At 43.3% G+C, this 20627-nt stretch overlaps 1 protein-coding gene across 1 annotated transcript in view; it reads right to left on the bottom strand.

Annotated features, from left to right (window-relative positions):
• The window catches only part of KIF13B (kinesin family member 13B), a gene marked incomplete in the record, with an annotated part of 3953176 nt that overhangs the window by 2895290 nt on the left and 1037259 nt on the right, over positions 1–20627 (bottom strand). Inside the window, 1 exon segment of the mRNA XM_044062707.1 lies at positions 2540–2724. Coding sequence (XP_043918642.1) covers positions 2540–2724 — 185 coding nt within the window.

Here is a 20627-nt window from a genome sequence, read left to right as displayed (position 1 = left end):
TTTGTTTCTTTGGTTTAGAAGGTGCTTTAGTCTTTGCCTTTGAAGCTGAAGTCGGTTTAATGTAAAGATGTTTAGGTGTGAATACACCCTCAGAAGCAGGTGCCTGCTCAGTGGCTCCGGACCCATCTGACAGAATAGAATGCGAAGCTCCAATACCTTGAGTTATCAGCGGCATGGCCGACTCCAGGTGGGAGTCGGTACCGGGCTGCGACTCTAAAGTAGCGGGCGTCAGGGGCTGCGAAAGCACCTCACTGAGAACCGGTGACTGGCTTAGGAGAAGCTTAGTCGTTGGTTTTGGGCCTCGGTTATCTATCTCTCTCCTTTTCTTTGCGTTTTTTTGTGAACTCCGGTAGTCTGATGGCTATCCGATGACATTTTAGGATAATTAAACCAGCGTCCAAAATAGTTTAAAGCAAAGTCATACCGACGCTTAATAGTACGTTGGTTAAATCTAGCACAAAACTGGCAACCAGAAACGTTGTGATCAGGGCCTAGGCAAGGAATACAGTAAGAATAAAAGTCCTTATGAGGTATTTGCTTTCCACAAGAAATACAATTATTTACTTTTTCTGACATTGGTCTGGTGCAAGAAAAAAGTTTCCCCAACAGGGTACTTAGCTTTATTGAAGACTTCGGATCTGAAACTCGAACACGAAAATCTCAGGAGTCGGCCAACCGGCACTTGCGAACTGCTTCTGCTTCTGGCACCATGCGGCAAGAAAGACTAAAGAAAATGGCGTCGGTCTCTTCTTTTATACCCCTGACGACCTGATGTAAGGGTTGGGGCAACAGCGGCCAACGCAGGACCCAGGACTTTGGAATTCAGGCTGACTGAGGGCAACCTGCCAGCAGGATTACCTAAATGTAATGACTGCAACAGTGAAACACAAAGAACATATGCTTCGGGCTACCACTCTGCAAGAATAGCTGATGTAATGTCATCGGCTGCGTGTTTTATACCCCTGATGACCTGACGTCATGGAATAAGCGACAGCATCCGGTGCAGAAATCCCAAGACTTTGGTATTCGGCTGACTGAGGGCTACCTGCAGGCAGATAACCCAAGTGTGATGACTGCAACAGTGAAACACGAAGATCATCAATGGATCAAGCCATAGCCACCAAAAATCCAGTCACAGGGTGTTGCCCTGTGACGTGGTGGGGAAGGTGCTTCAAAACAGACATGAGATTCTGACCCCTGACTTCCCCTGCACTTAAACAATTTGGTTCTCCCATACCTGAACCAGGCACTGGTAAAACTCCAGAGGACGTCTGACACTTGTATAATGCACAGTTGTTGGTAGGACCACCACACTAGGGGACCTGGAAGCAAAAGGCGGCAGGAGATCTAAATGCTTGCTTTAGGCTACTGCAGAGTCACAAGCGGTAGGCAGAGGCATATTGCTCAACTTACTTCTATGTTTTTTAGATGTACAATGGGGAGATGGAGTGGAGAGGGCACCATATCAGAGTCTATCAAGTCAAGGAATAAAAAATTAGCCAGCTCAACATCAAATACTGGCTGCACAGTCAGCCACTAGTTTCCATCTAAATAGCTATCAAAAGACTATATCTTTAGGGGTACTACTATGAACACTGCACTAAGAAAATGGGAGTATTTTTCAGTAAGACAATGACATGTATTTTATGCTTTGAAAATTCCCGATTTGGATATGAAAGGCAAGCTTCAGTCAAAATGAATGGATATGGTCTAAAACAGTACAAGAAATAAATCAATCTGATGAAAAAATCCTGTCGGAAATGTGACATACAAAATGGCACAAGGCAGAAGCTCTAAACTTTGGTAGACTGACAGAGATAGGGAAGCAGGGCACTACTGCCAATATATGGCAGAGAGTTTGTTCTGCACAAATCAGCTGACAGGATGTGGGTTTAGGATTACAAAAAAATTCTCTCCTCTCACTATCTTATCTAAGTTGATCTGCTGAGGTTGCCAAGTAGTTCCCCAGCCTGATGGCAAATTAGAGTCTGTTATTAAACCATGGCCCTAGTCTGAAGATCAAATCTAAGGCTATTTGGAAAACGGCAGTCCTGGCAAGGTAGACTATGGTAGCAAGGCAGAGATTAGAGAGTGGAGCAAATCTACTCTTTAAGGCTGTCCGAATTTCAACCATTCAGATGTGAAGCCTTCACACCCAAATATCCAGCCATAAAATAGTGAATGGCTATGAAGGTAAACTCCACTGGTGAGAGAGGGTTTATTCATAAGGGTGATGTGTAACACAAATGCCTGCGGTGTACTGTATGACAGGGAAAGAAGAGTCAGAAGTTGACAGAGACTTGAAGGTTGAGAGGCACAAGGGGAAAAAAGCACATTATTATTATTAATAAACATAGTAAATAATGGACAGGGAAGGCTAACAGGTTTGTTTACACACGCACACAAGTACTTTATTACACTTCTTAGGCTGGGTTAGTCCCACTATGTCAAACAAACTTTCAATAAGGGAAATTAATAGGAGTAGCTCAGTCAAAACTAGACACAGACCATACTTGCCCATAAAGTATTTGCTTCTTACCATTAGCCCCTAAAGCCTTCATCATGACTTCCATTTGTGCATATTCATAGTTAAAGCTGACCTCACTGGAGACTTCACTAGCAGTGTCCCCTTCCCAGTCTAAATGTTCTGTGCTGCTACTCTTCTTTACTGTGTTCTCACGGTCCTCATTTTCTCTCTCCGACTTCTTTTTTGGCAAACTAAGTCTAAAGAGAAGAATTAGAAAATTAATCTCAACAGTTTACTAAAACAAAAGTCTCAAAATGCCAGATCACAACTTTTGCTCAGTTATTTTTAGACCAATTCTAAGAAAAACAAAACATGGGCACTGCTAATGTCAGGAATTTTACAAAACTCTACAAATGTTTTCATGTTGACTTCACAGGTGCATTAAAAATGCTTTAATATTTCTTAAAGCTTGTTACAACTTCCAACTTATTGTTGGGATTAAGAACCTTCACTACATCTAACTTAGCTAAAGTACAGTTTTGTACCTACCATAAATGTAGATGTTCGAGTGTATACACTGCTGCAGTCATTACACTTGGGTTATCCTGCCATCAGGCGGTTCCCGAGTCGGCCTGAGTTCCAAAGTCTTGGTCCGGCATCAGTTGCTGTCACCTCCTCCCTGACGTCAGTGCGACAGAGGTATATAAGATGAAGCCGATGCCATTTTCTTCAGTTTTTCTTGCCCCAGATGTCAGGTACCTCTAAATAGGTAGGCAATTCCAATTGCTAATAAAACATAGGTAGGTACTAGGCTATCGGTCCAAGGGCCTATGCAAGCCTAGCCAACAAAGTTCCCTGGCTTACGCCACCCAAGAAAGTTATTTTCTGGTGCCACTGTCGAGCAGACACAGAAGTGATCCCCAGGGTGTATTTCCTATTTCCCATCCACTCAAGATTTTTCTTGAAGAGTGCTAATGAAGAACTTTGTTTGACATAGATGGATAGCCTGTTCCAGAGTATAGGAAGTCTCTAGGATAGGAATCTATCCCTCCAACATGTCCTGTTTATTGTGGTGACTAGGTTTAGGTCCCTAGAGTGTGTAGCTCGGAGGGATTAGGATTTTGTTAGGTGTAGCATGTCCAACAGTTCTGGGTTTGACACAGCTTTATATGTTAGGCAGAGATCACCTCTGAGTAGGCGATATGCTACGGAGTAAAGCTGGAGTTTTTTGAGGCGGTCAGTATAGGGCATTTGTTTGAGTCCATTAATCCTCTTTGTGAGGTACTTCTGTGGCCTTTCCAGCTGCTGCAGATGTCTTGTGAGTTACACTGCAAAAGGGGTGTTGCACTCTATAATGGGTCTAATGAGTGATGAGTAGAGGGTAACGATGACCTCTTTATTCCTGGACGAGAACCCTTTTATGATGAGGTGTGCCACGTAGAAGGACTTCCTGACTACTGTGGCGATGTGACTATCAAAGGAGAGACTACTGTCCACCTGGGTCCCAAGGTCTCTTATCATGCATTCAGTGTTAAGTAGATTGCTGCCTATGTGGTAGTTCATGGGTACAGAGTTTTTACCAAAGGGGATGACACTGCACTTTTTGGCACTGAGCTTGAGGCCATGGCTCGGACACCAGGCATCTGTCTCAGAGAGGGCCCTCTGTAGGATGTTCACATCATTTGGGGACTTGACTATGGCTCCTAGTTTGCAGTCATCTACAAACTTCATTAGCCAGAGGCCTTTTGTGTTCGCCTGTACTTCAGAGAAGTAGATACCAAACAGGAGCGGTCCCAGGACGGAACCCTGTGGTACTCCACTGGTCACTGGTTTGAGGTCAGATTTGGAGTCTGCAACTTTTACAATGTGGGTTCTGTCAGTGAGCCAGTTGGCAACCCATCTTGTGACGTAGGGATTTATGCCTAGTTTATTGAGTTTAGCTCTAATTCCAGAATGGGGGATGGTGTCGAAAGCCTTGGCGAAGTCGAGATAGGCTGTGTGAACCACTTTACCCTCATCTACAGCTTTGGTGACTGCCTCAAAGAAGTCAATCAGGTTCAGGAGGCATGATCTGCCTTTGACAAACCCGAACTGGGTAGGATCCAGAGTTTGGAGGTTACCAATGTCTTTGTTTATGAGTTCCATGATGATACGTTCCATGGCTTTGCAGACCAGGCTCGTCAGGCTGATAGGTCTATAGTTCCCGGGATAAGTGGTGGCTCCCCCTTTGTGGAGTGGGATAACTGTTGCTGTGCGCCATTCAGTGGGCACAAAGCTTGATGTAAGGCTATTATTGAACGTGGTGCATAAGTGGGGAGCCAGTTCATTCTGAAGTTCGTGTAAAACTCAGCCTGGGATGTTGTCCAGTCCCATGGATGCTGTGTTTTTGGCTTTAGAGAGTGCAGCTTTCACCTGCGTAGTTGTGATTACAGGGACTCTGCATTCTTACTGTATAGATATGGGCCCTTTAGGGGGTGGGGGGTAAAGTTAGCACTGAACTATCTGCCACAATGTTGGCAATATCAGTTGGTTCTGTAATTTTCATGCCTTTGTGTTGTAACTCAGAGCAGATCTGGGTGTTGCCATTGAGATTCTTGACATAGCTATAGAATGCTTTGTGGTTGTCATTGAAATTAGTGGCAATTTTATTTTCGTAGCTAGCTTTGAAGGATCTTATAAGGGATCTCAGCTTCTTACTGAGGCTGACCAGGGAGCTCCTCCACTCATGGGATTTTACTCTCTTTTGCAACAGTTTCCTCCTTCTGTTGTACAGTTTGTTTATGGCAGGGGACCACCAGATTTGGCTTCCTTTTTTGGAGGATAGCGTCTTGGTTCTGTTTGGGATAGCACAATCCATGCACTCATGTAGGTGCTTATAGAGCTAAGAAAAGCAAAAAACAACTCACAGCTACCAGCAAATACTCCCCATAGGTAGTAAGGGTAGAAGACATAGGTACGTACCAGCCAGTAAGAGGGGGAGGAGGGAGGGTAATCTGGACTGCAACAGTGTATACACTCTAACATCTACATTTTTGGTAGGTACAAAACTGTACTATGTTCATCGTGTTACACTGCTGCAGTCATTACACTTGGGTAGAATCCCAAAGCTGAGGTAGGGTGGCTGGTTCTATAAGGCATTAGGGGTGGTTATAAGGTCCTGCAGCACTGCAGTGGTGAAGCCAGCTCTGGATTTAGAGTATAGAGGCAGATGGTAATGCTTGGTGAAGGTATGTACAGAACTCCAAGTTGCTGCTTCCAAAATATCCTTGGTAGGTACTCCCCTGAGGTAGGCAGTTGAAGTGGCTGTTGCCCTGGTGGAGTGAGATCTAATGCTGCTAGGTACAGGTTTTCCATGGTATGTGTAGCAGAAACGTATACAATGTCCTATCCATTTTGAGATAGACTGTTTTGAAATGGCTTTTCCCTGTGCTCCTGCAGCATATGCTACCAATAATTGTTCAGATTTTCTGAAAGCTTTGGTTTTGTCCAAGTAGAAGCGTAACTGCCTGTGACTGTCCAAAGAGTGCAGTAGTCTCTCCCCTTTATTCTGTGGTTTAGGATAAAAAGTTGGCAGGTGAATAGTTTGGTTTAGAGACGCACTGGATACCACCTTTGGCATAAACGTTGGGTTAGTTCTTAAAGACACCCTGCCTTGGTGGAAAATGAGAAAAGGTTCTACTGCCATTAGTGCCTGTAATTCTGAAACTCTTTGTGCTGATGTTACTGCCAGGAACAGAGCAGTTTTCCAACAGATATATTTTAATTCTGCTGTGTTAGCTGGCTCAAAAGGAGGTAAAGTTAGTTTTTCCAAAACAAAGTTGAGGTCCCAAGTTGGAGAAGGTGCTCTACGGGGAGGTTTTATGTTTTTAGCCCCGCTGAGGTACTGTTTTAACAGAGGATTAGAGAAAATTGGTGGATCCTTGTAATGAGCAGAGATGGCAGAGGCGTGGATCTTGATGGATGAGAAGGAGAGGCCTTTGTCCAGCATCTCAGTTAAGTATTGTAGTATCTGAGGAATGTTTGGGATAAGAGGGTCAAGGCTGTGAGCTTGGTTCCAGGCACAGAATCTCTTCCATTTATCCGAATAGGCTTTCCTGGTACTAGGCCTTCTGGCCTCCAGAATGACATCCATAACAGCCTTGGAGAGAGGCATTGGCTTGCTTGACTAAGGAATCTTCCATGCAGCTAGGTTTAAGGTCTTTAGCTGACTGTGTAGTATTTGATTGTTGTGCTGAGTCAGCAGATGTGGGATTTGAGGCAAAACCCAGGGTGGATCTTGTGCTAAGCTCCTTAAGATTGGGCATCAGTGCTGGCGTGGCCGGTCTGGTGCAATCAGGATCATCTTTGGCTCTTCTTGCCTGGCTTTTATGAGTACCTTTGGCAGGAGAGGTACTGGTGGGAAAGCGTATACTTGTAGGTTCTCCCAGCTGAATAAGAGGGCATCCACTTTCCAGGCTTGTGGATGGCAACTCCTTGTGCAGAATTTTCTGTAGCTGGCAGTTTATTGGGGATGCAAACAGATCTATGTCCGGGCTCCACCATTTCTGTGTTATCATTCTGAATATTTGTGGATTCAATTCCCAGTCGTGGATCCATGATGTTTCTGCTTAAGTCGTCTGCCAGCGTGTTTTTCTCTCCTGGCAGGAACTGTGCTTGCAGATAAACTTAAGGTTTATAGCTGTGTTCCACAAGGTCATAGCTTGTCTGCATAGGGGGTAGGAGTGAGTGCCCCCTTGCTTTTTTATGTACCACATAACTGTGGTGTTGTCTGTCTTTAGTAGTAGCTGTCCTGGATGCAGAAGGTTCTTGAAAGCTATAAGGGCATTTTGTACAGCTAGCATCTCTTTTTGATTGATGTGAAGATGCCTTTGTTCTGCGGGCCATGTGCCCTGAATACATTTGCCTGCCATGTGTGCTCCCCAGGCGTAATCAGATGCATCTGTTGTCAGTGTTTGCCTGGTTGTGAGTTGTGTAAAAGGCTGTCCCTTGTTAAGATGACAAGCTTCAGCCCACCACTGAAACTCCTGTTGAAGGCAAGGGATTAGTGGTATAACTGTTTCCAAACTTTGACAGTGTTGAGACCATACATTCTTTAGGTACCATTGTAGTTTCCTCATATGCAGTCTGGCATATGGAATTAGTAGTATGCAGGATGCCATGTAACCCAAGGCCTGCAGAATTTTTCTAGGAGGGAGTTGGGTCTTTGTTGCCATTAATTGAAAGTATTGACTCCGTTGTCCTTGCTTGTCTGGTGTGAGATAAGCTATCTGGGCCGTTGTGTATTTAAGCTGGCACCCAGGAATATAATCTCTTGTAAGGGCACTAGTTTTGATTTCTTTTTGTTTACTGTGTACCCCAGGCAATTAAACTTTTTTACAAACGCCAGATGCTTTAGAAGAATGTCCTTGCTCTCTGCTTGAATCAGGCAGTCGTCCAGGTACGGATAAATTTGAATTCCTTTCTGTCTGCAAAATGCAATTACTGGTGCCAGGCACTTTGTGAAGACCCTGGGCGCAGCAGATAAGCCAAAGGGCAGTGCAGAGAATTGGTAGTGCATTGAACCAGCTATGAATCTGAGGTATCTTCTGCAGTTTTGTCTGATAGGGACATGCAGGTATGCCTCCTTGAGGTCCAAAGTCACGTGTCAACATTTTGAATTTCAGAACATCCAGGTAAGTGTTTAGAGATGAAAGATCCTGAATGGGCCTCCAGGCTTTGTCCTTTCTGGGTACCAGAAAGAGTCTTGAGTAAAATCCTTGTCCTTGCTCCTGTGATGGTACCTGTTGAATAGCTCTCATATCCATGAATGCTGTAATTTGTTTTTGAGCCTCTGCCCATTGATTTGGTGGCAGATTTGGCATTCGTTTTAACCTTGGCAGAGTGTGAAAGTGGAACCTGTAACCTTGAAATACAATGTTGAGAACCCATTTGTCTTTGTTGATCAATTGCTAATAGGTTATAGGTTCATAGGTTAGTACTAAGCTAACTGCCCTTGCGAGCCATTTTAAGCCTAGCCAGTTATCCCTTATGAGACTCAAACCCTGCACCTTGTGTTTGTAAGGCAAACACCTTAACCATTAGGCCACCCTCCCAACCCCCTAATTGTGGTAGAAGAGTGCCAATTTTCCTCCCAAGGGGGCTGCCAAGAGGGATTTGTTTGGCAGCTGTAGTGGGAAGTCACTGGAGCTAATTTTTATATGATTGGGGCTGGTCTTCCCCTTCTTTCTGGCCTGATGCAACCCATTGTCGAGACCTGTAAGGACCTTGTGTTTGACCTCTACCTCTTGGACGTCTGTATCTTCCCCTTTGAGGTCTGTCTGTAATTGGAAAGGACCAATTCTTAGTTGGCCAGTTTCAGCTAAATCTAGGAGGCTGAACCTGTAAGAAACCCTTCACTGTTTGCATAGATTTTGCCTTATCCTCCATTTTCTTTAGTACCTCTTCTGCCTTAACTCCAAATAACACATCCTGCTGCAAAGGTGCATCCAATAATTTTGCTTTAACATGATCTGGTAACATATATTCTTTTAACCAAGCATGTCTTCTAATGACAGAGCCTATAACTGCTGCTCTGCAGGAGGCCTCTAGAGAATCAAAACCACATTACAAAGTATGCTTTCCCATTTGTTCAGCTGCATGCAATAAATCCTGCATTTCTTTAAAATTAGGAGGATCTGATTCTGGAAGCATTTTTTTGTTTTAACTGAGACAGTAAAAATTGCTGATATTTTAGCATGTGAAACTGGCAATTTAAGGCCCTCATTGCTAAAGTTGCAGACATATATACTTTCTTTCCCCATCTGTCTAATGCTCTGGAATCTCTGCCAGAGGGAACTGGATTCTTGGCTGATGAGGCCTTAACTCCTTTGGGTCCCTGAGAAATGGTTTCAGGGTCAGCTACAGGGCTTTTATACAGAAATTTATGTGAGTCAGGGACTCTGTAATATCTATCAGGTTTAACAGGGGCTGGAGGTAAGGAGTCAGGATTTAAGCTGGATTCAGTATACACATCATCCACAACATCTAACACTGGCGGAATAGCCAGGAATCTGTGTTGAGGTAATAAAAGGAAGTCTCTGAGCCTTTTCTTGGATTCTGAGTAATCCTGGCCTTCCCAGTGGAAATGCTCCCTCATGGTATGTAGGGTTTCCCCAAAGGAGTAGTCCTCAGGTGGTGAGGCTGATGGAATTGATTCCACAGCATCAGAATACTCATAAGGGGGTAAGGAGTATCCTAGGTCTGAGGATGAATCAGAAGAGATGGACACCTGTCTAGGCCTTTTATCTGGAGGGGGATGTGACCCCCTGATCAGAGTGATTAGGTCTTCGGCCATTTTGAGCATTTGTTTCTTAGACATGGAGGCCTGCCCTGGAGAATGCTGTATTTGTTTCTTTGATTTTAAAGGAGGCTTAGACTTAGCTGAGGGTTTAATGCTTAACTGAGTAGGTCTGAAGATGCCTTCTGAAGTTATGGGTTGCTCAGCTACTCCGGCTCCCTCTGAAAGGTTAGTCTTGGTAGGCTGAATAACTTGTGCGTCCGAAGGCCCAGCCATCTCCACATGGGAGTCAGAGGCAGCCTGTGGTTCTACAGAAGCAGTCGTCGGGGGCTGCGAAGGCACCTCGCTGAAAACTGGAGAACCGGCGACTGGCCTAGAAGAGGCTTCGTCGTCAGTCTTGGGCCTCGGATGCCTATCCTTGGTCTTTTTGTGTATTCTGGTCGGAAGTCACCACTAACATATCTGGAACTTAATGAGGCTGTAACCTACTTTAATACTAACTTTATTCAAATACTAAATCACCATTCACCATACCGCTCCATTAGAATAAGAACCAAATCTGCCCCTTGGCTAACTAAACAAACTAGGCAAAAAATGCTACTTAGAAACAAAATTTGGGCTAAATGGAGAACTACCAAATGCCCATCTGATCACCTTCTCTTCAAACAATTAAGAAATGCTACCAAGAAAGATACCCTTAGGGATAAAAAAAGACTTCTACCTAAACCTCCAACAAACTTCACAACATACGCCAAAAAAATTTTGGTCAGGAATTAATAAACTTCTTCAGCCAGGAAACACTACTACTCCCACCCCTGCAGGTTTCAACCAAAATAATTCCAACCTGATCCCTGATGCCTTTAATAAATACTTTACAGAAGCCATTCAATCTCTAGCTAACTCTCTACCACCTTTACCTGCTTCGCAATTGAATACCTCTAATACTTCTTCCCCAACCTTTCATATACAACCTGTTCCAACATCTCTTATTTACAAACTACTTACTAAACTAAAACCTTGTACCCCATCCGCTGACCGTCTCCCATCTGAATACCTACAAATTGCTGCACAAGCCATTGACTACCCCATATCTATCCTGATTAACAGAACCATCACTGAAGGCAAAATCCCTACCATATGGAAAATATCACACTTTATCCCTCTACACAAAGGTGGAACTTCAATTGACCTCTAACTACCGACCTATTGCCTTACTCTCCCCATTAGCCAAAATAATGGAAAAATGTATTCACAAACAAATACTTAACCACCTTCTACAAAACAACCTACTAGCTAACTGCCAACATGGCTTTAGACCATTCCATAGTACTACTACTGCTCTTCTCTCCTTCACTGACACTATAAACAAAAACCGCAATAACTCCTTTTCCTCTGCACTATTTTTAGACCTGTCAAAAGCCTTTGATATGGTTAATCATACCCTACTTCTTGAAAAACTAAAGCACCTTTCTCTCGACCTACAAGCATTACAATGGTTCAGATGTTATCTTCAAAATAGACAGCAAGCTGTACTCTGGGATAACAATTTGTCTTCCTTACTTCCTGTTAATATTGGAGTCCCTCAAGGCTCTATCTTAGGTCCACTTCTTTTTCCATATTTATTAACGATCTCCACTTGAACATACCCCATACTTGCATCCAATATACAGATGACTCTACCTTAATCTGTACTACCAATAATATACCCTCACTCCAATCCCTAACCCAAACTGTATTCCAAAAAGTAGAAAACTGGTTCATGCAACATCGTCTTCTCCTGAATCCAAAAAAAACAAAACTACTACTTTTTACACCAACTCATAAGTCACCCAACTCCATTCTTCTCTATAACCTCCAATAATGCTACTAATATAGCACCAGATACTACCACCCGCCTACTAGGTGTCACAATTGACAATCATCTTAACTTTGATGAACCATATTAACTCCACCATAAAGACTGTCAACAAAAAACTTGGTACCCTCTACAGAATCAAACACTTCCTTACACCCTCAGCCAGGCAAACTATCGCACAAACTCACCTCATTTCTACCCTTTTCTATGCCTCTGCTATATATACCAACCCATCAAATAACAACATCTCCAAACTTTTTACCTGCTATAATAGTATTGCTAGATTCATCACATGCTCTCCCTTTAAAACCCACCACTGCCTTAACCTTAAACAACTAGGATGGTTAGAAATACAGAACCATATACTCTGTCAACAGTTACTTATGACACAAAAGATCCTATACCACCCCAACAATATACCCATCCTCTCTAATCTGATCTCTCCATATAAAAATCTGGCTACACTACGTTCTGCAAATAAACTACTTGTCTCCTTAACTAAATCAAACAACAAAGCTGGTGACTCTCTTTTCTCAAACACTATAGGAAAAAATGGAATCAGCTCCCTCCTGAACTATCTACCCTAGCATCTGCTTCTCAATTCAAAAAACAAATAAAAGAACATCTAAAAACTAAGTGGCTTTGTCCTTGTGCAAACCCAGACTGAAACTTGTATTTCACTCCTACTCCAACCCTACCCCTCCCTCTTGCCTGCAAAACTTACTTCTCTCCTCTTGCTTTATTCTTAGTAATTTGATAGGATTTGGGAACTTTGTTCTTTCTGCAATTGCCCTGGTGCTGTCTAGTGCATTTGCTTGTTTATGTCTGGTCTGGCTTTTGCCTAAATGTTTTGTAGTGACTGTTTGTTAGTCCCATTTGCTTTTCGCATTTTACCTATGTTACTATGGTACTGTTGCTTTATTACTTTATTTCACTTGTTTGCTTTTTGTTATATTGTTATTCTTATGCTTGGAGCTTTTCTCCCCGGGCCTCTATTGAAAATGGACATGTATCCAGTTAGACTAGCCCGGTCAACAAATGTAAAATAAAATAAATAAAATAAAGTTCCGACGGCATGGTATAATTGAATTTTCTACCAAAATAATGTCGGGCAAAATCAGACGTTTAATGGTGCGCTTGTTAAACCTAGCACAAAACCGACAACCAGTGATGTCGTGGTCTGGGCCTAGGCATGGGATACAATAGGAATGGAAATCCTTATGAGGTATTTGCTTCCCACAAGAAATACAGTTATTAACTTTTACTGACATTGGTCCGAGGCAAAAAGTTTCAACGGGTACTTAGCTTTGTAGAAGACTTCGGTTCTGGATTCGGAATGAAAATCTCAGGAGACGGCCGACCGGCACTTGCGAACTGCTTTTGCTTTGGGCACCGCGCGGCAAGAAAGACTGAAGAAAATGGTGTCTGCTGCATCTTATATACCCCTGTCGCACTGACGTCAGGGAAGAGGCGACAGCAACAGACACCGGACCAAGACTTTGGAACTCAGGCCAACTGGGGAACCACCTGACGGCAGGATAACCCAAGTGTAATGACTGCAGCAGTGTAACATGATGAACATCAGGTTCTGTAGACTTACTGAAGCAAATATCAACTAAAATTATACACCATTATAAAACAAGCAATTTATTTTATTACTCTTCTGTTACAAGTTACATACCAAAGGCAAAAGACAATTTACAAGCAAAATAAACTTGATGATTCAGAAGTACTGTACGGTCTTATCCTGACACCAGTTTTAGTGTTAAAACTCTACAAAATGCCAAGATCAAAGAGTCCAGACCATATGGCAAGACAAGTAGTAGCAGGAGTAGCTGCAGTGTGTTAAGGCTGTGAAGCTTTAGTTCCTGTGCTAAAGGCTTTGATTCAAATCACCCCTCATTGCCTAATTTGTGGCCTTGTGCAGAGGGGCAACTGGGGGATTTAGCTAGGTTCTCAATGGTCTCTGGTCTGCAAGACTAGTAACTACTTATGAGAGTATCATTATGGTCAAGGCATTTGTCACAATACCCCACACACTGGGATTGCTACTAACTCAAGAGGTTATGTATAAACATTTACATCACTCTGTGGCTAGCCATATGGCTCACAAACGGGACCGAATAATTTAGAATTGGCGAGTTCAACTCTACAAAGAGGCCAGTCACCAGAGATGTCCCCTAAGGGAAAGGTCCTGTGAACACTCTATTTTGACATTTACTTCTCTGAAGTCAAAGCCAATACCAAAGGCATCTGGCTCATCAAATCTGCAGACTATGAAAATTAGGAGCAGACATAGAATCTTCCACTGACAATAATGTTCTTCAAGGAGTGACTTCCAAGATGGCTGCACATTGAGTAACAGTTTAATTCAAGCTCTCCCAGTGGGAAGCAAAATTCAGCAGAGAAGGCCAGTAGACTTGTGTTTATGGGTAAATTTCAGTAAGTGTACTACCTGGATGACAGGATAAAAAGAAATACAGAGGACCTGGAAAAATCAGCTACAAAAAGTGAAGAAGAAACACTGACTGGGGAAAGTTCTGAAGCTGTTCAGCAAAAAGCAATGCAACCGCCAGACATGACTTTCAGTACCTACAGGAAGATACAAGACAACTGCACACAGACCTGGTTAGAATAAACAAAATATTGATAAGAGTATACCACACAAAACAAAAAGCTGGATAAAAGGGAAGAAGCTTTAAAAAAAGAAGTTAAGTACTCACCATAATGTTCCATGTAAGTTGTCCCTCTCGTCTCTATTCTATACTGGTGGGTTCTGACTCAGACGCTTACTAAAGCTCGAGATCTCAAACTAGCTTGTGGCTCCATCCTTATCCCATGATGCAATACTGCCTACCTCAGATCTTGCTTGTTGATGAACTTAAATCAAACTTTTACATCAATATATGCAAAGATATATACCATATTCCTAAGCCCGGACAAGTGTCAACTTAAAGGAAGTATATTAATTTTATATCCTAGAGCCTCCAAGAGCTTATGAAGGCTGGGGGTAGGTGGATGGGACGCAAGAATGAAGACGAGAGGGACAACTCACATGGAACGTTATGGCGAGTACACAACTTCTTTACGTGAAGTTGTCTTTTCTCGTCTTCATTCTATACTGATGGGACAGTGTCCCTAGCACCATTTTTCCTGGGTGATTCACAGAAATATATTCTTCAGAAGAGTGGACCCAAATGAAGCCCTGTCCCTGGAGGTCATGTCTACTTTATAATGAATGACAACATTGCTGCTGCACTTATAGCATCTATTGGTAATCTTGCTTTAACGGCCTGGGAAGTTGACACAGATCTGGAAGAATGCACCTTAACTTTGGTTGGCAATTCATTGTCTGTTGATTGATAAATGAATGAAATACATTCTGATAACCACCTGGATAAGGTCAATTTTGTCACTGTTGGGCCTTTTTTATTTCCTGAAAATGAGACAAAGTTGGTCAGACTTTTTGTGGTCTTTTGTTCTATGCAAGTAAAAATGTAGTTGTCTGTGAACACCAAATGGATGAAGCATGTATTCTGCCTTATTGCCATATTTAGGGAAAAAAATGGTAGTTCTAAAATTTATTTAGATTGAACTCTGAGCATACTTTTGGCAGAAAAGAAGGGCTTGTGCATAGTGTAACCCAATCATTATGGAAAACCATGTATTGGGGTTTGATTGCAAACACTTGTAATTCTAAGACTATTCTAGCTGATGCGATTGCTGCGAAAGATGGTTTTCCAGGATAAAAATTTCAAATTACAAGATGATGCTGGTTCAAACAGTGGAAAAATTGTGCATGACAGAACAAAATTGAGATTCCATGGTAGAAGGGGTGTTCGTATGGATGGCCTTAGTAAATTAGTGCCTCTCAGGAAGGCTTTTGAAAGTTTGAGACATGATATTAATTCCTTCATTACCAATATGAAAATTTGAGAGATTGCTGCCATTTGCACATGAATAGTTGCTGCAGCTGCTCCCTCATTACAAGTTTAGCCAAAATTCAAATATGAATGCAAGGGTGCAGAATAGGGATCAATGGAGTCCTGGAAACCCCAGATGGAGAATCTTTTCCATTTGCTATGTTAAGTTTTCATGTAGACATCTTATGAGAAGAAATTAAGATGTGTCGGACTTCTGGGGTGAAGTTGTGTAGCCTGGCTATATTGGGAACTGGAGCAGCCATGCTGTCAGTTTTAGGGAGTGAAGAGATGGATGGAGAGTCCCTGACGAGTGCGTCAGGAGGTCTGGTATCAGGGTCCAGAATCCAAGGCTTTTCCAAAAGATGAGGCTTCAAGAAGGGGAACCATATTTGACGAGGCCAGTAAGGGGCTATGAGAATCAAGGTCTTTCCCAAACTTCTGGCTTTCTGAAGAACTTTGGGTATTAGACGAAAGGGTGGAAAATCATAAAGGAGTCCCGGAGGCCAATCGTGTACAACTGCATCCCTTGGTGACTCCCCCAGAGGGGGGCTCAGGGCAAAGTAGCTGCTGTATTTTGCATTTGTGGCTGTGGCGAAAAGGTCGCAGCAAGACTGGCCCCATTTGCGAAAAATCTTTTCCACTACTACTTTCTTCAGGGACCACTCATGTGGCATCAGAATGGCTGTGCTTAGCTTGTCCGCTATCACGTTGGATTTCCCCAAGATACATGTTGCTATCAGAAAACGTTGGGAGGATGTCGCCCACTGCCATACTCTCAGGGCCTCTCGACAAAGGGGAGAAGATCTGGTTTCCTCCTTGTTTATGTACCACACTACTGACACATTGTCTGTTTATATTGCAATTGTAACTATTGGATGAGAGTCTTGGAATGCTTGCAACGCCATCAACACTGCTATCATCTCTAGTACATTTACATGCAAATGAGCCTCACAGTCCTGCCACGTGCCTTGGGCTGTTCTTCCATGATAATGCCCCCACCAATCTGGGAAGCATCCATGGTCAATGTGGCTATCAGAATAGGGAGGAAAATGGGTCAACCCATCGTCACCTGGAGGGAGTGAAGCTACCAGCATAGTTCTTTTTTCTTGCAAGTCTCCGTCAGAATTATTGGATGAGACAAAGGCAGCTGCTGCATGGACCACTGTGAGAAAAGCATCCACTGTAGAATTCACATGTGCAATCTTGCTAAGGGAATGACAATTATTGCTGCTGCCTTTGTGCCTAGAACTTTCAGGACTGTCCTTGCTGGTCTTGAAAAGAAGGTCCTGGATTTGAAGGTGAAGAGCTCGAATCCTGTCTGTTGGAAGTTTGGCCACCATGGTTTGTGTATTTAATTCTATGCCTACAAGGACGATATGTTGTGATGGCAATAAGGCAGACTTAATTTACTGAAATCCCTAACTGAGCACACAGTTGTAGGGTAGTGTCTCTTACTTGGACAAGTAGGTGCTCAGTGGTAGTGGTTAGGAGTCAGTTTTCTAGGTATGGAAACACTCGGAATCCCAGACATCTCAGGTGAGCCGTAACTACTGCCATGCATTTGGTGAACACTCTGGAGGCTGCAGTGAGGCCAAAGGTCAGAGCTCGAAATTGGAAATGACTGGCTCCCAGCCGAAAAGTACAGTTGTGTACACCTACCATAAATGCAGATGTTTGAGTGTCTTCACTGTTGCAGTCATAACTGTAGGGTGTTCCTGCCGGCAGGCAGCCCGAAGTCGGCCAGAATTCCAAAGTCTGGGTCCGGCGTTGGCTGTACCAGCAAGTACCCTGACATCAGAACGTAGAGGTATAAAGCTGACAGCCGACGCCATCTTCTCCAGCCTTTCTTGCCCCAGATGTCAGAAGCCCCCAGTAAACCAAAAGGTGTCCAAAAAGGAAACACAAATACACCACAAAAGAAGTGGAAGAGGGAACAAACAAGAATAAGAGGGGATAGGTGGGAGGGAAACACAGACTGCAACAGTGAATACACTCTAACATCTACATTTATGGTAGGTGTACACAACTGTACTATGTTCTTCGTGTTTCACTGTTGCAGTCATAACTGTAGGGTGGAATCCCAAAGCAGTGAAAGAGGGAGGAGGCTATGCAGAAGTAGGGGCAGCAAGAAGACCCTGCAAAACAGCAGAGGCAAAGCCTGCCCTAGACTTAGAATACAGAGGGAGATTATAGTGCTTGGAAAAAGTATGCACTGAATTCCAAGTGGCAGCTTCCAAAATATCTTTGGTAGGAACTCCTTTGAGAAAAGCTGCTGAAGTGGCAGCTGCTCTAGTAGAATGACTCCTCACAGTACCTGGAATCTGTTTCCCATAGTGAGAGTAACAAAACCATATTCCATGAGCAATCCATTTGGAAATAGTTTGTTTAGAAATAGCCTTACCTAGAGAACTGGAGGCATAAGAGATAAGCAACTGATCAGATTTTCTGAAATCTTTAGTTTTGTCCAGGTAAAATCGTAGCTGTTTGTGTACGTCCAATGAATGTAAAATCCTTTCCCCTTTATTTTGAGGATTAGGAAAGAAGGTAGGAAGGTGAATAGTCTGATTTAGAGCCACTTTCGAAATCACCTTAGGCATAAATGTAGGATTGGTCCTCAAGGAAACTCTGTCTTGGTGGAAAATAATATATGGTTCCACAGCCATGAGAGCTTGCAACTCTGAAACCCTTCTGGCAGAAGTCAATGCTAACAAAATAGCTGTCTTCCAGGATAAGAACTTGATATCAGAAGCCGCAGCAGGCTCAAAAGGAGGCAAAGTAAGTTTCTCCAAGACATAATTAAGATCCCAAGCAGGAACAGAATGAGTGCTGGGAGGCCTTAAATTCTTAGCCCCTCTCAAAAATTGTCTCACCAATTGGTGAGAAAAAATGGGAGGATCAGTGTTGAAATGAGCTGAGATAGCAGAAGCATGAATTTTGATGGATGAAAAGGAGAGGCCTTTAAGCAAAAGGTCTGAGAGGTAAAGTAAAACAGAAGAAATATCAAGCACAATAGGGTTAGAACCTCGGTCCTGCATCCAAATACAAAATCTTTTCCATTTAGAAGCATAAGATTTCCTAGTGCTAGGTCGTCTAGCTTCTAAAAGAACATCCAAAACTTGTTTGGGAAGAGCAGAAGGAATCAAAGGCCCTTGAAGAGCCAAGCAGCCAGACATAGGGTCTTGAGTTGAGGGTGTAGCATCTGACCCTGATGCTGGGACAGAAAAGAAGGGTTCAAAGGTAGAATCCAAGGAGGTTCCAAGAACAGGTGTTTTAAGGTTGGATACCAAAACTACAGAGGCCAATTTGGAGCTATCAGAATGATTATCTTGGGCTTGTCCTGTTTTATTTTCAGTAATACTCGAGGAAGAGGAGGGAAGGCATATCCCGAAAGGTTCCTCCAGCTGAATGACAGGGCATCCACTTTCCAAGCTGTTTTGTGGAAGGACCTGGTGCAAAAGAGAGGCAGCTGATGATTGAGATGGGATGCAAACAGATCTATCTGAGGGCAACCCCAAACTGCAGTAATCTTGCTGAATAGGCTGGGGTCCAGCATCCATTCGTGAGGATCCAAAAGGTTTCTGCTTAGGCTGTCTGCTAAGAGATTCTGTTTTCCTGGAATGAATTGAGCTTGAAGATGCAGATTCAGATTTAAAGCCGTGTCCCATAACTTCATGGCTAGTCTGCAGAGGGGGTAAGAATGAGAGCCCCCTTGCTTGTTTATGTACCACATGACTGTGGTATTGTCTGTACGAATCAGAAGGGGCCCCGGAATTAGATGTTTTTGGAAGGCTAGAAGAGCATTTTGAACTGCCAACATTTCCTTCAAGTTGATGTGCCAGGCTAGATGCTTCTTTGTCCAAGAACCCTGCTGGCAAAGATTTTGAAAATGAGCTCCCCAAGCATAATCCGATGCGTCCGTGGTTATGGTCTGAGAAAGTTGAGGCAGACTGAAGGGATTCCCTTTGTTTAAAGCGCAAGCCCTGGACCACCAAAGGAACTCCTTCTGGAGGCAGGGAATCAGTGGAATCATTGTGTCCAGACTGTGGTAATGCTGTGACCATACACTCTAAGTACCATTGAAGTTTTCTCATGTGAAGCCTTGCATTTGGAATCAACAGAATGCAAGAAGCCATGTAGCCCAATGCCTGCAGGAATTTCTTTGCAGTGAGCGGAGTTAAAGTAGCCAAGGTTTTGAAAATTGATGCCAGCTGTAATTGTTTTTCTGGAGTGAGGAAGGCCCTTTGCAAGTTTGTGTCTAGAAAAGCTCCCAAAAAGATCATTTGCTGAGAGGGGATCAAATGTGACTTTTTTGTTTTCACTGAAAATCCCAGTATAAGGAGAAGACGTTGAACAAAATGCAGATGCTGAAGTAAAAGGTCTTTGCTGTCCGCCTGAATAAGGCAGTTGTCCAGGTAGGGGTAAATTTGAATCCCTTGGAGTCTGCAATAAGCTACTACTGGAGCCAGGCACTTGGTAAAGACTCTGGGTGCAGTAGATAAACCAAAGGGCAGTACAGAGAATTGAAAGTGCCTCGAACCTGCCTTGAACCTGAGGTATTTCCTGCGTTCCTGCCTGATGGGAATGTGTAGGTAGGCTTCTTTCAAGTCCAATGTCACCATCCAGGCATCCTGGGAGAGCATTGGAAGAAGTTGTTGTAAAGTAAGCATCTTGAATTTTGGAATTTCCAGGAAGGTGTTTAGTACCGAAAGGTCCAGAATCGGTCTCCATGAGTTTTGCTTTCTTGGAACCAGAAATAGTCTTGAGTAAAAACCTTTTCCCATCTCTGAAAGTGGAACAGGCTCTATGGCTCTCATGGCCAATAAGGCGTCCACTTGATTTAAGGCCTCTGACCACTGATGTTTTGGCAGATCTGGCCAACCGATAGACCTTGGCAGAGTATGAAAGTGGAATTTGTAACCTCTTAAAATCACGTCTAAAACCCATTTGTCCTGGGTAATCTGAGTCCAATTTTGGTAGAAGAGAAAGTTTTCCTCCGAGAGGGGCTTCCAGGCAAAGAGGACCTGTAGCCCAGCAGAGGGAGTCATTGGGTCTGCTTCCTTTGTGATTGAGATCTGTCTTCATCCCTTCTAGGTGATGAAGCAGTCC

This window comes from Protopterus annectens, chromosome 2.part1 (assembly GCF_019279795.1).
Source record: "Protopterus annectens isolate FY-2018-M chromosome 2.part1, PAN1.0, whole genome shotgun sequence".
Classification (NCBI taxonomy): domain Eukaryota; kingdom Metazoa; phylum Chordata; order Ceratodontiformes; family Protopteridae; genus Protopterus; species Protopterus annectens.
Note: the sequence above shows the minus strand (reverse complement) of the source record. Positions and strands in the feature narration are given on the sequence as shown.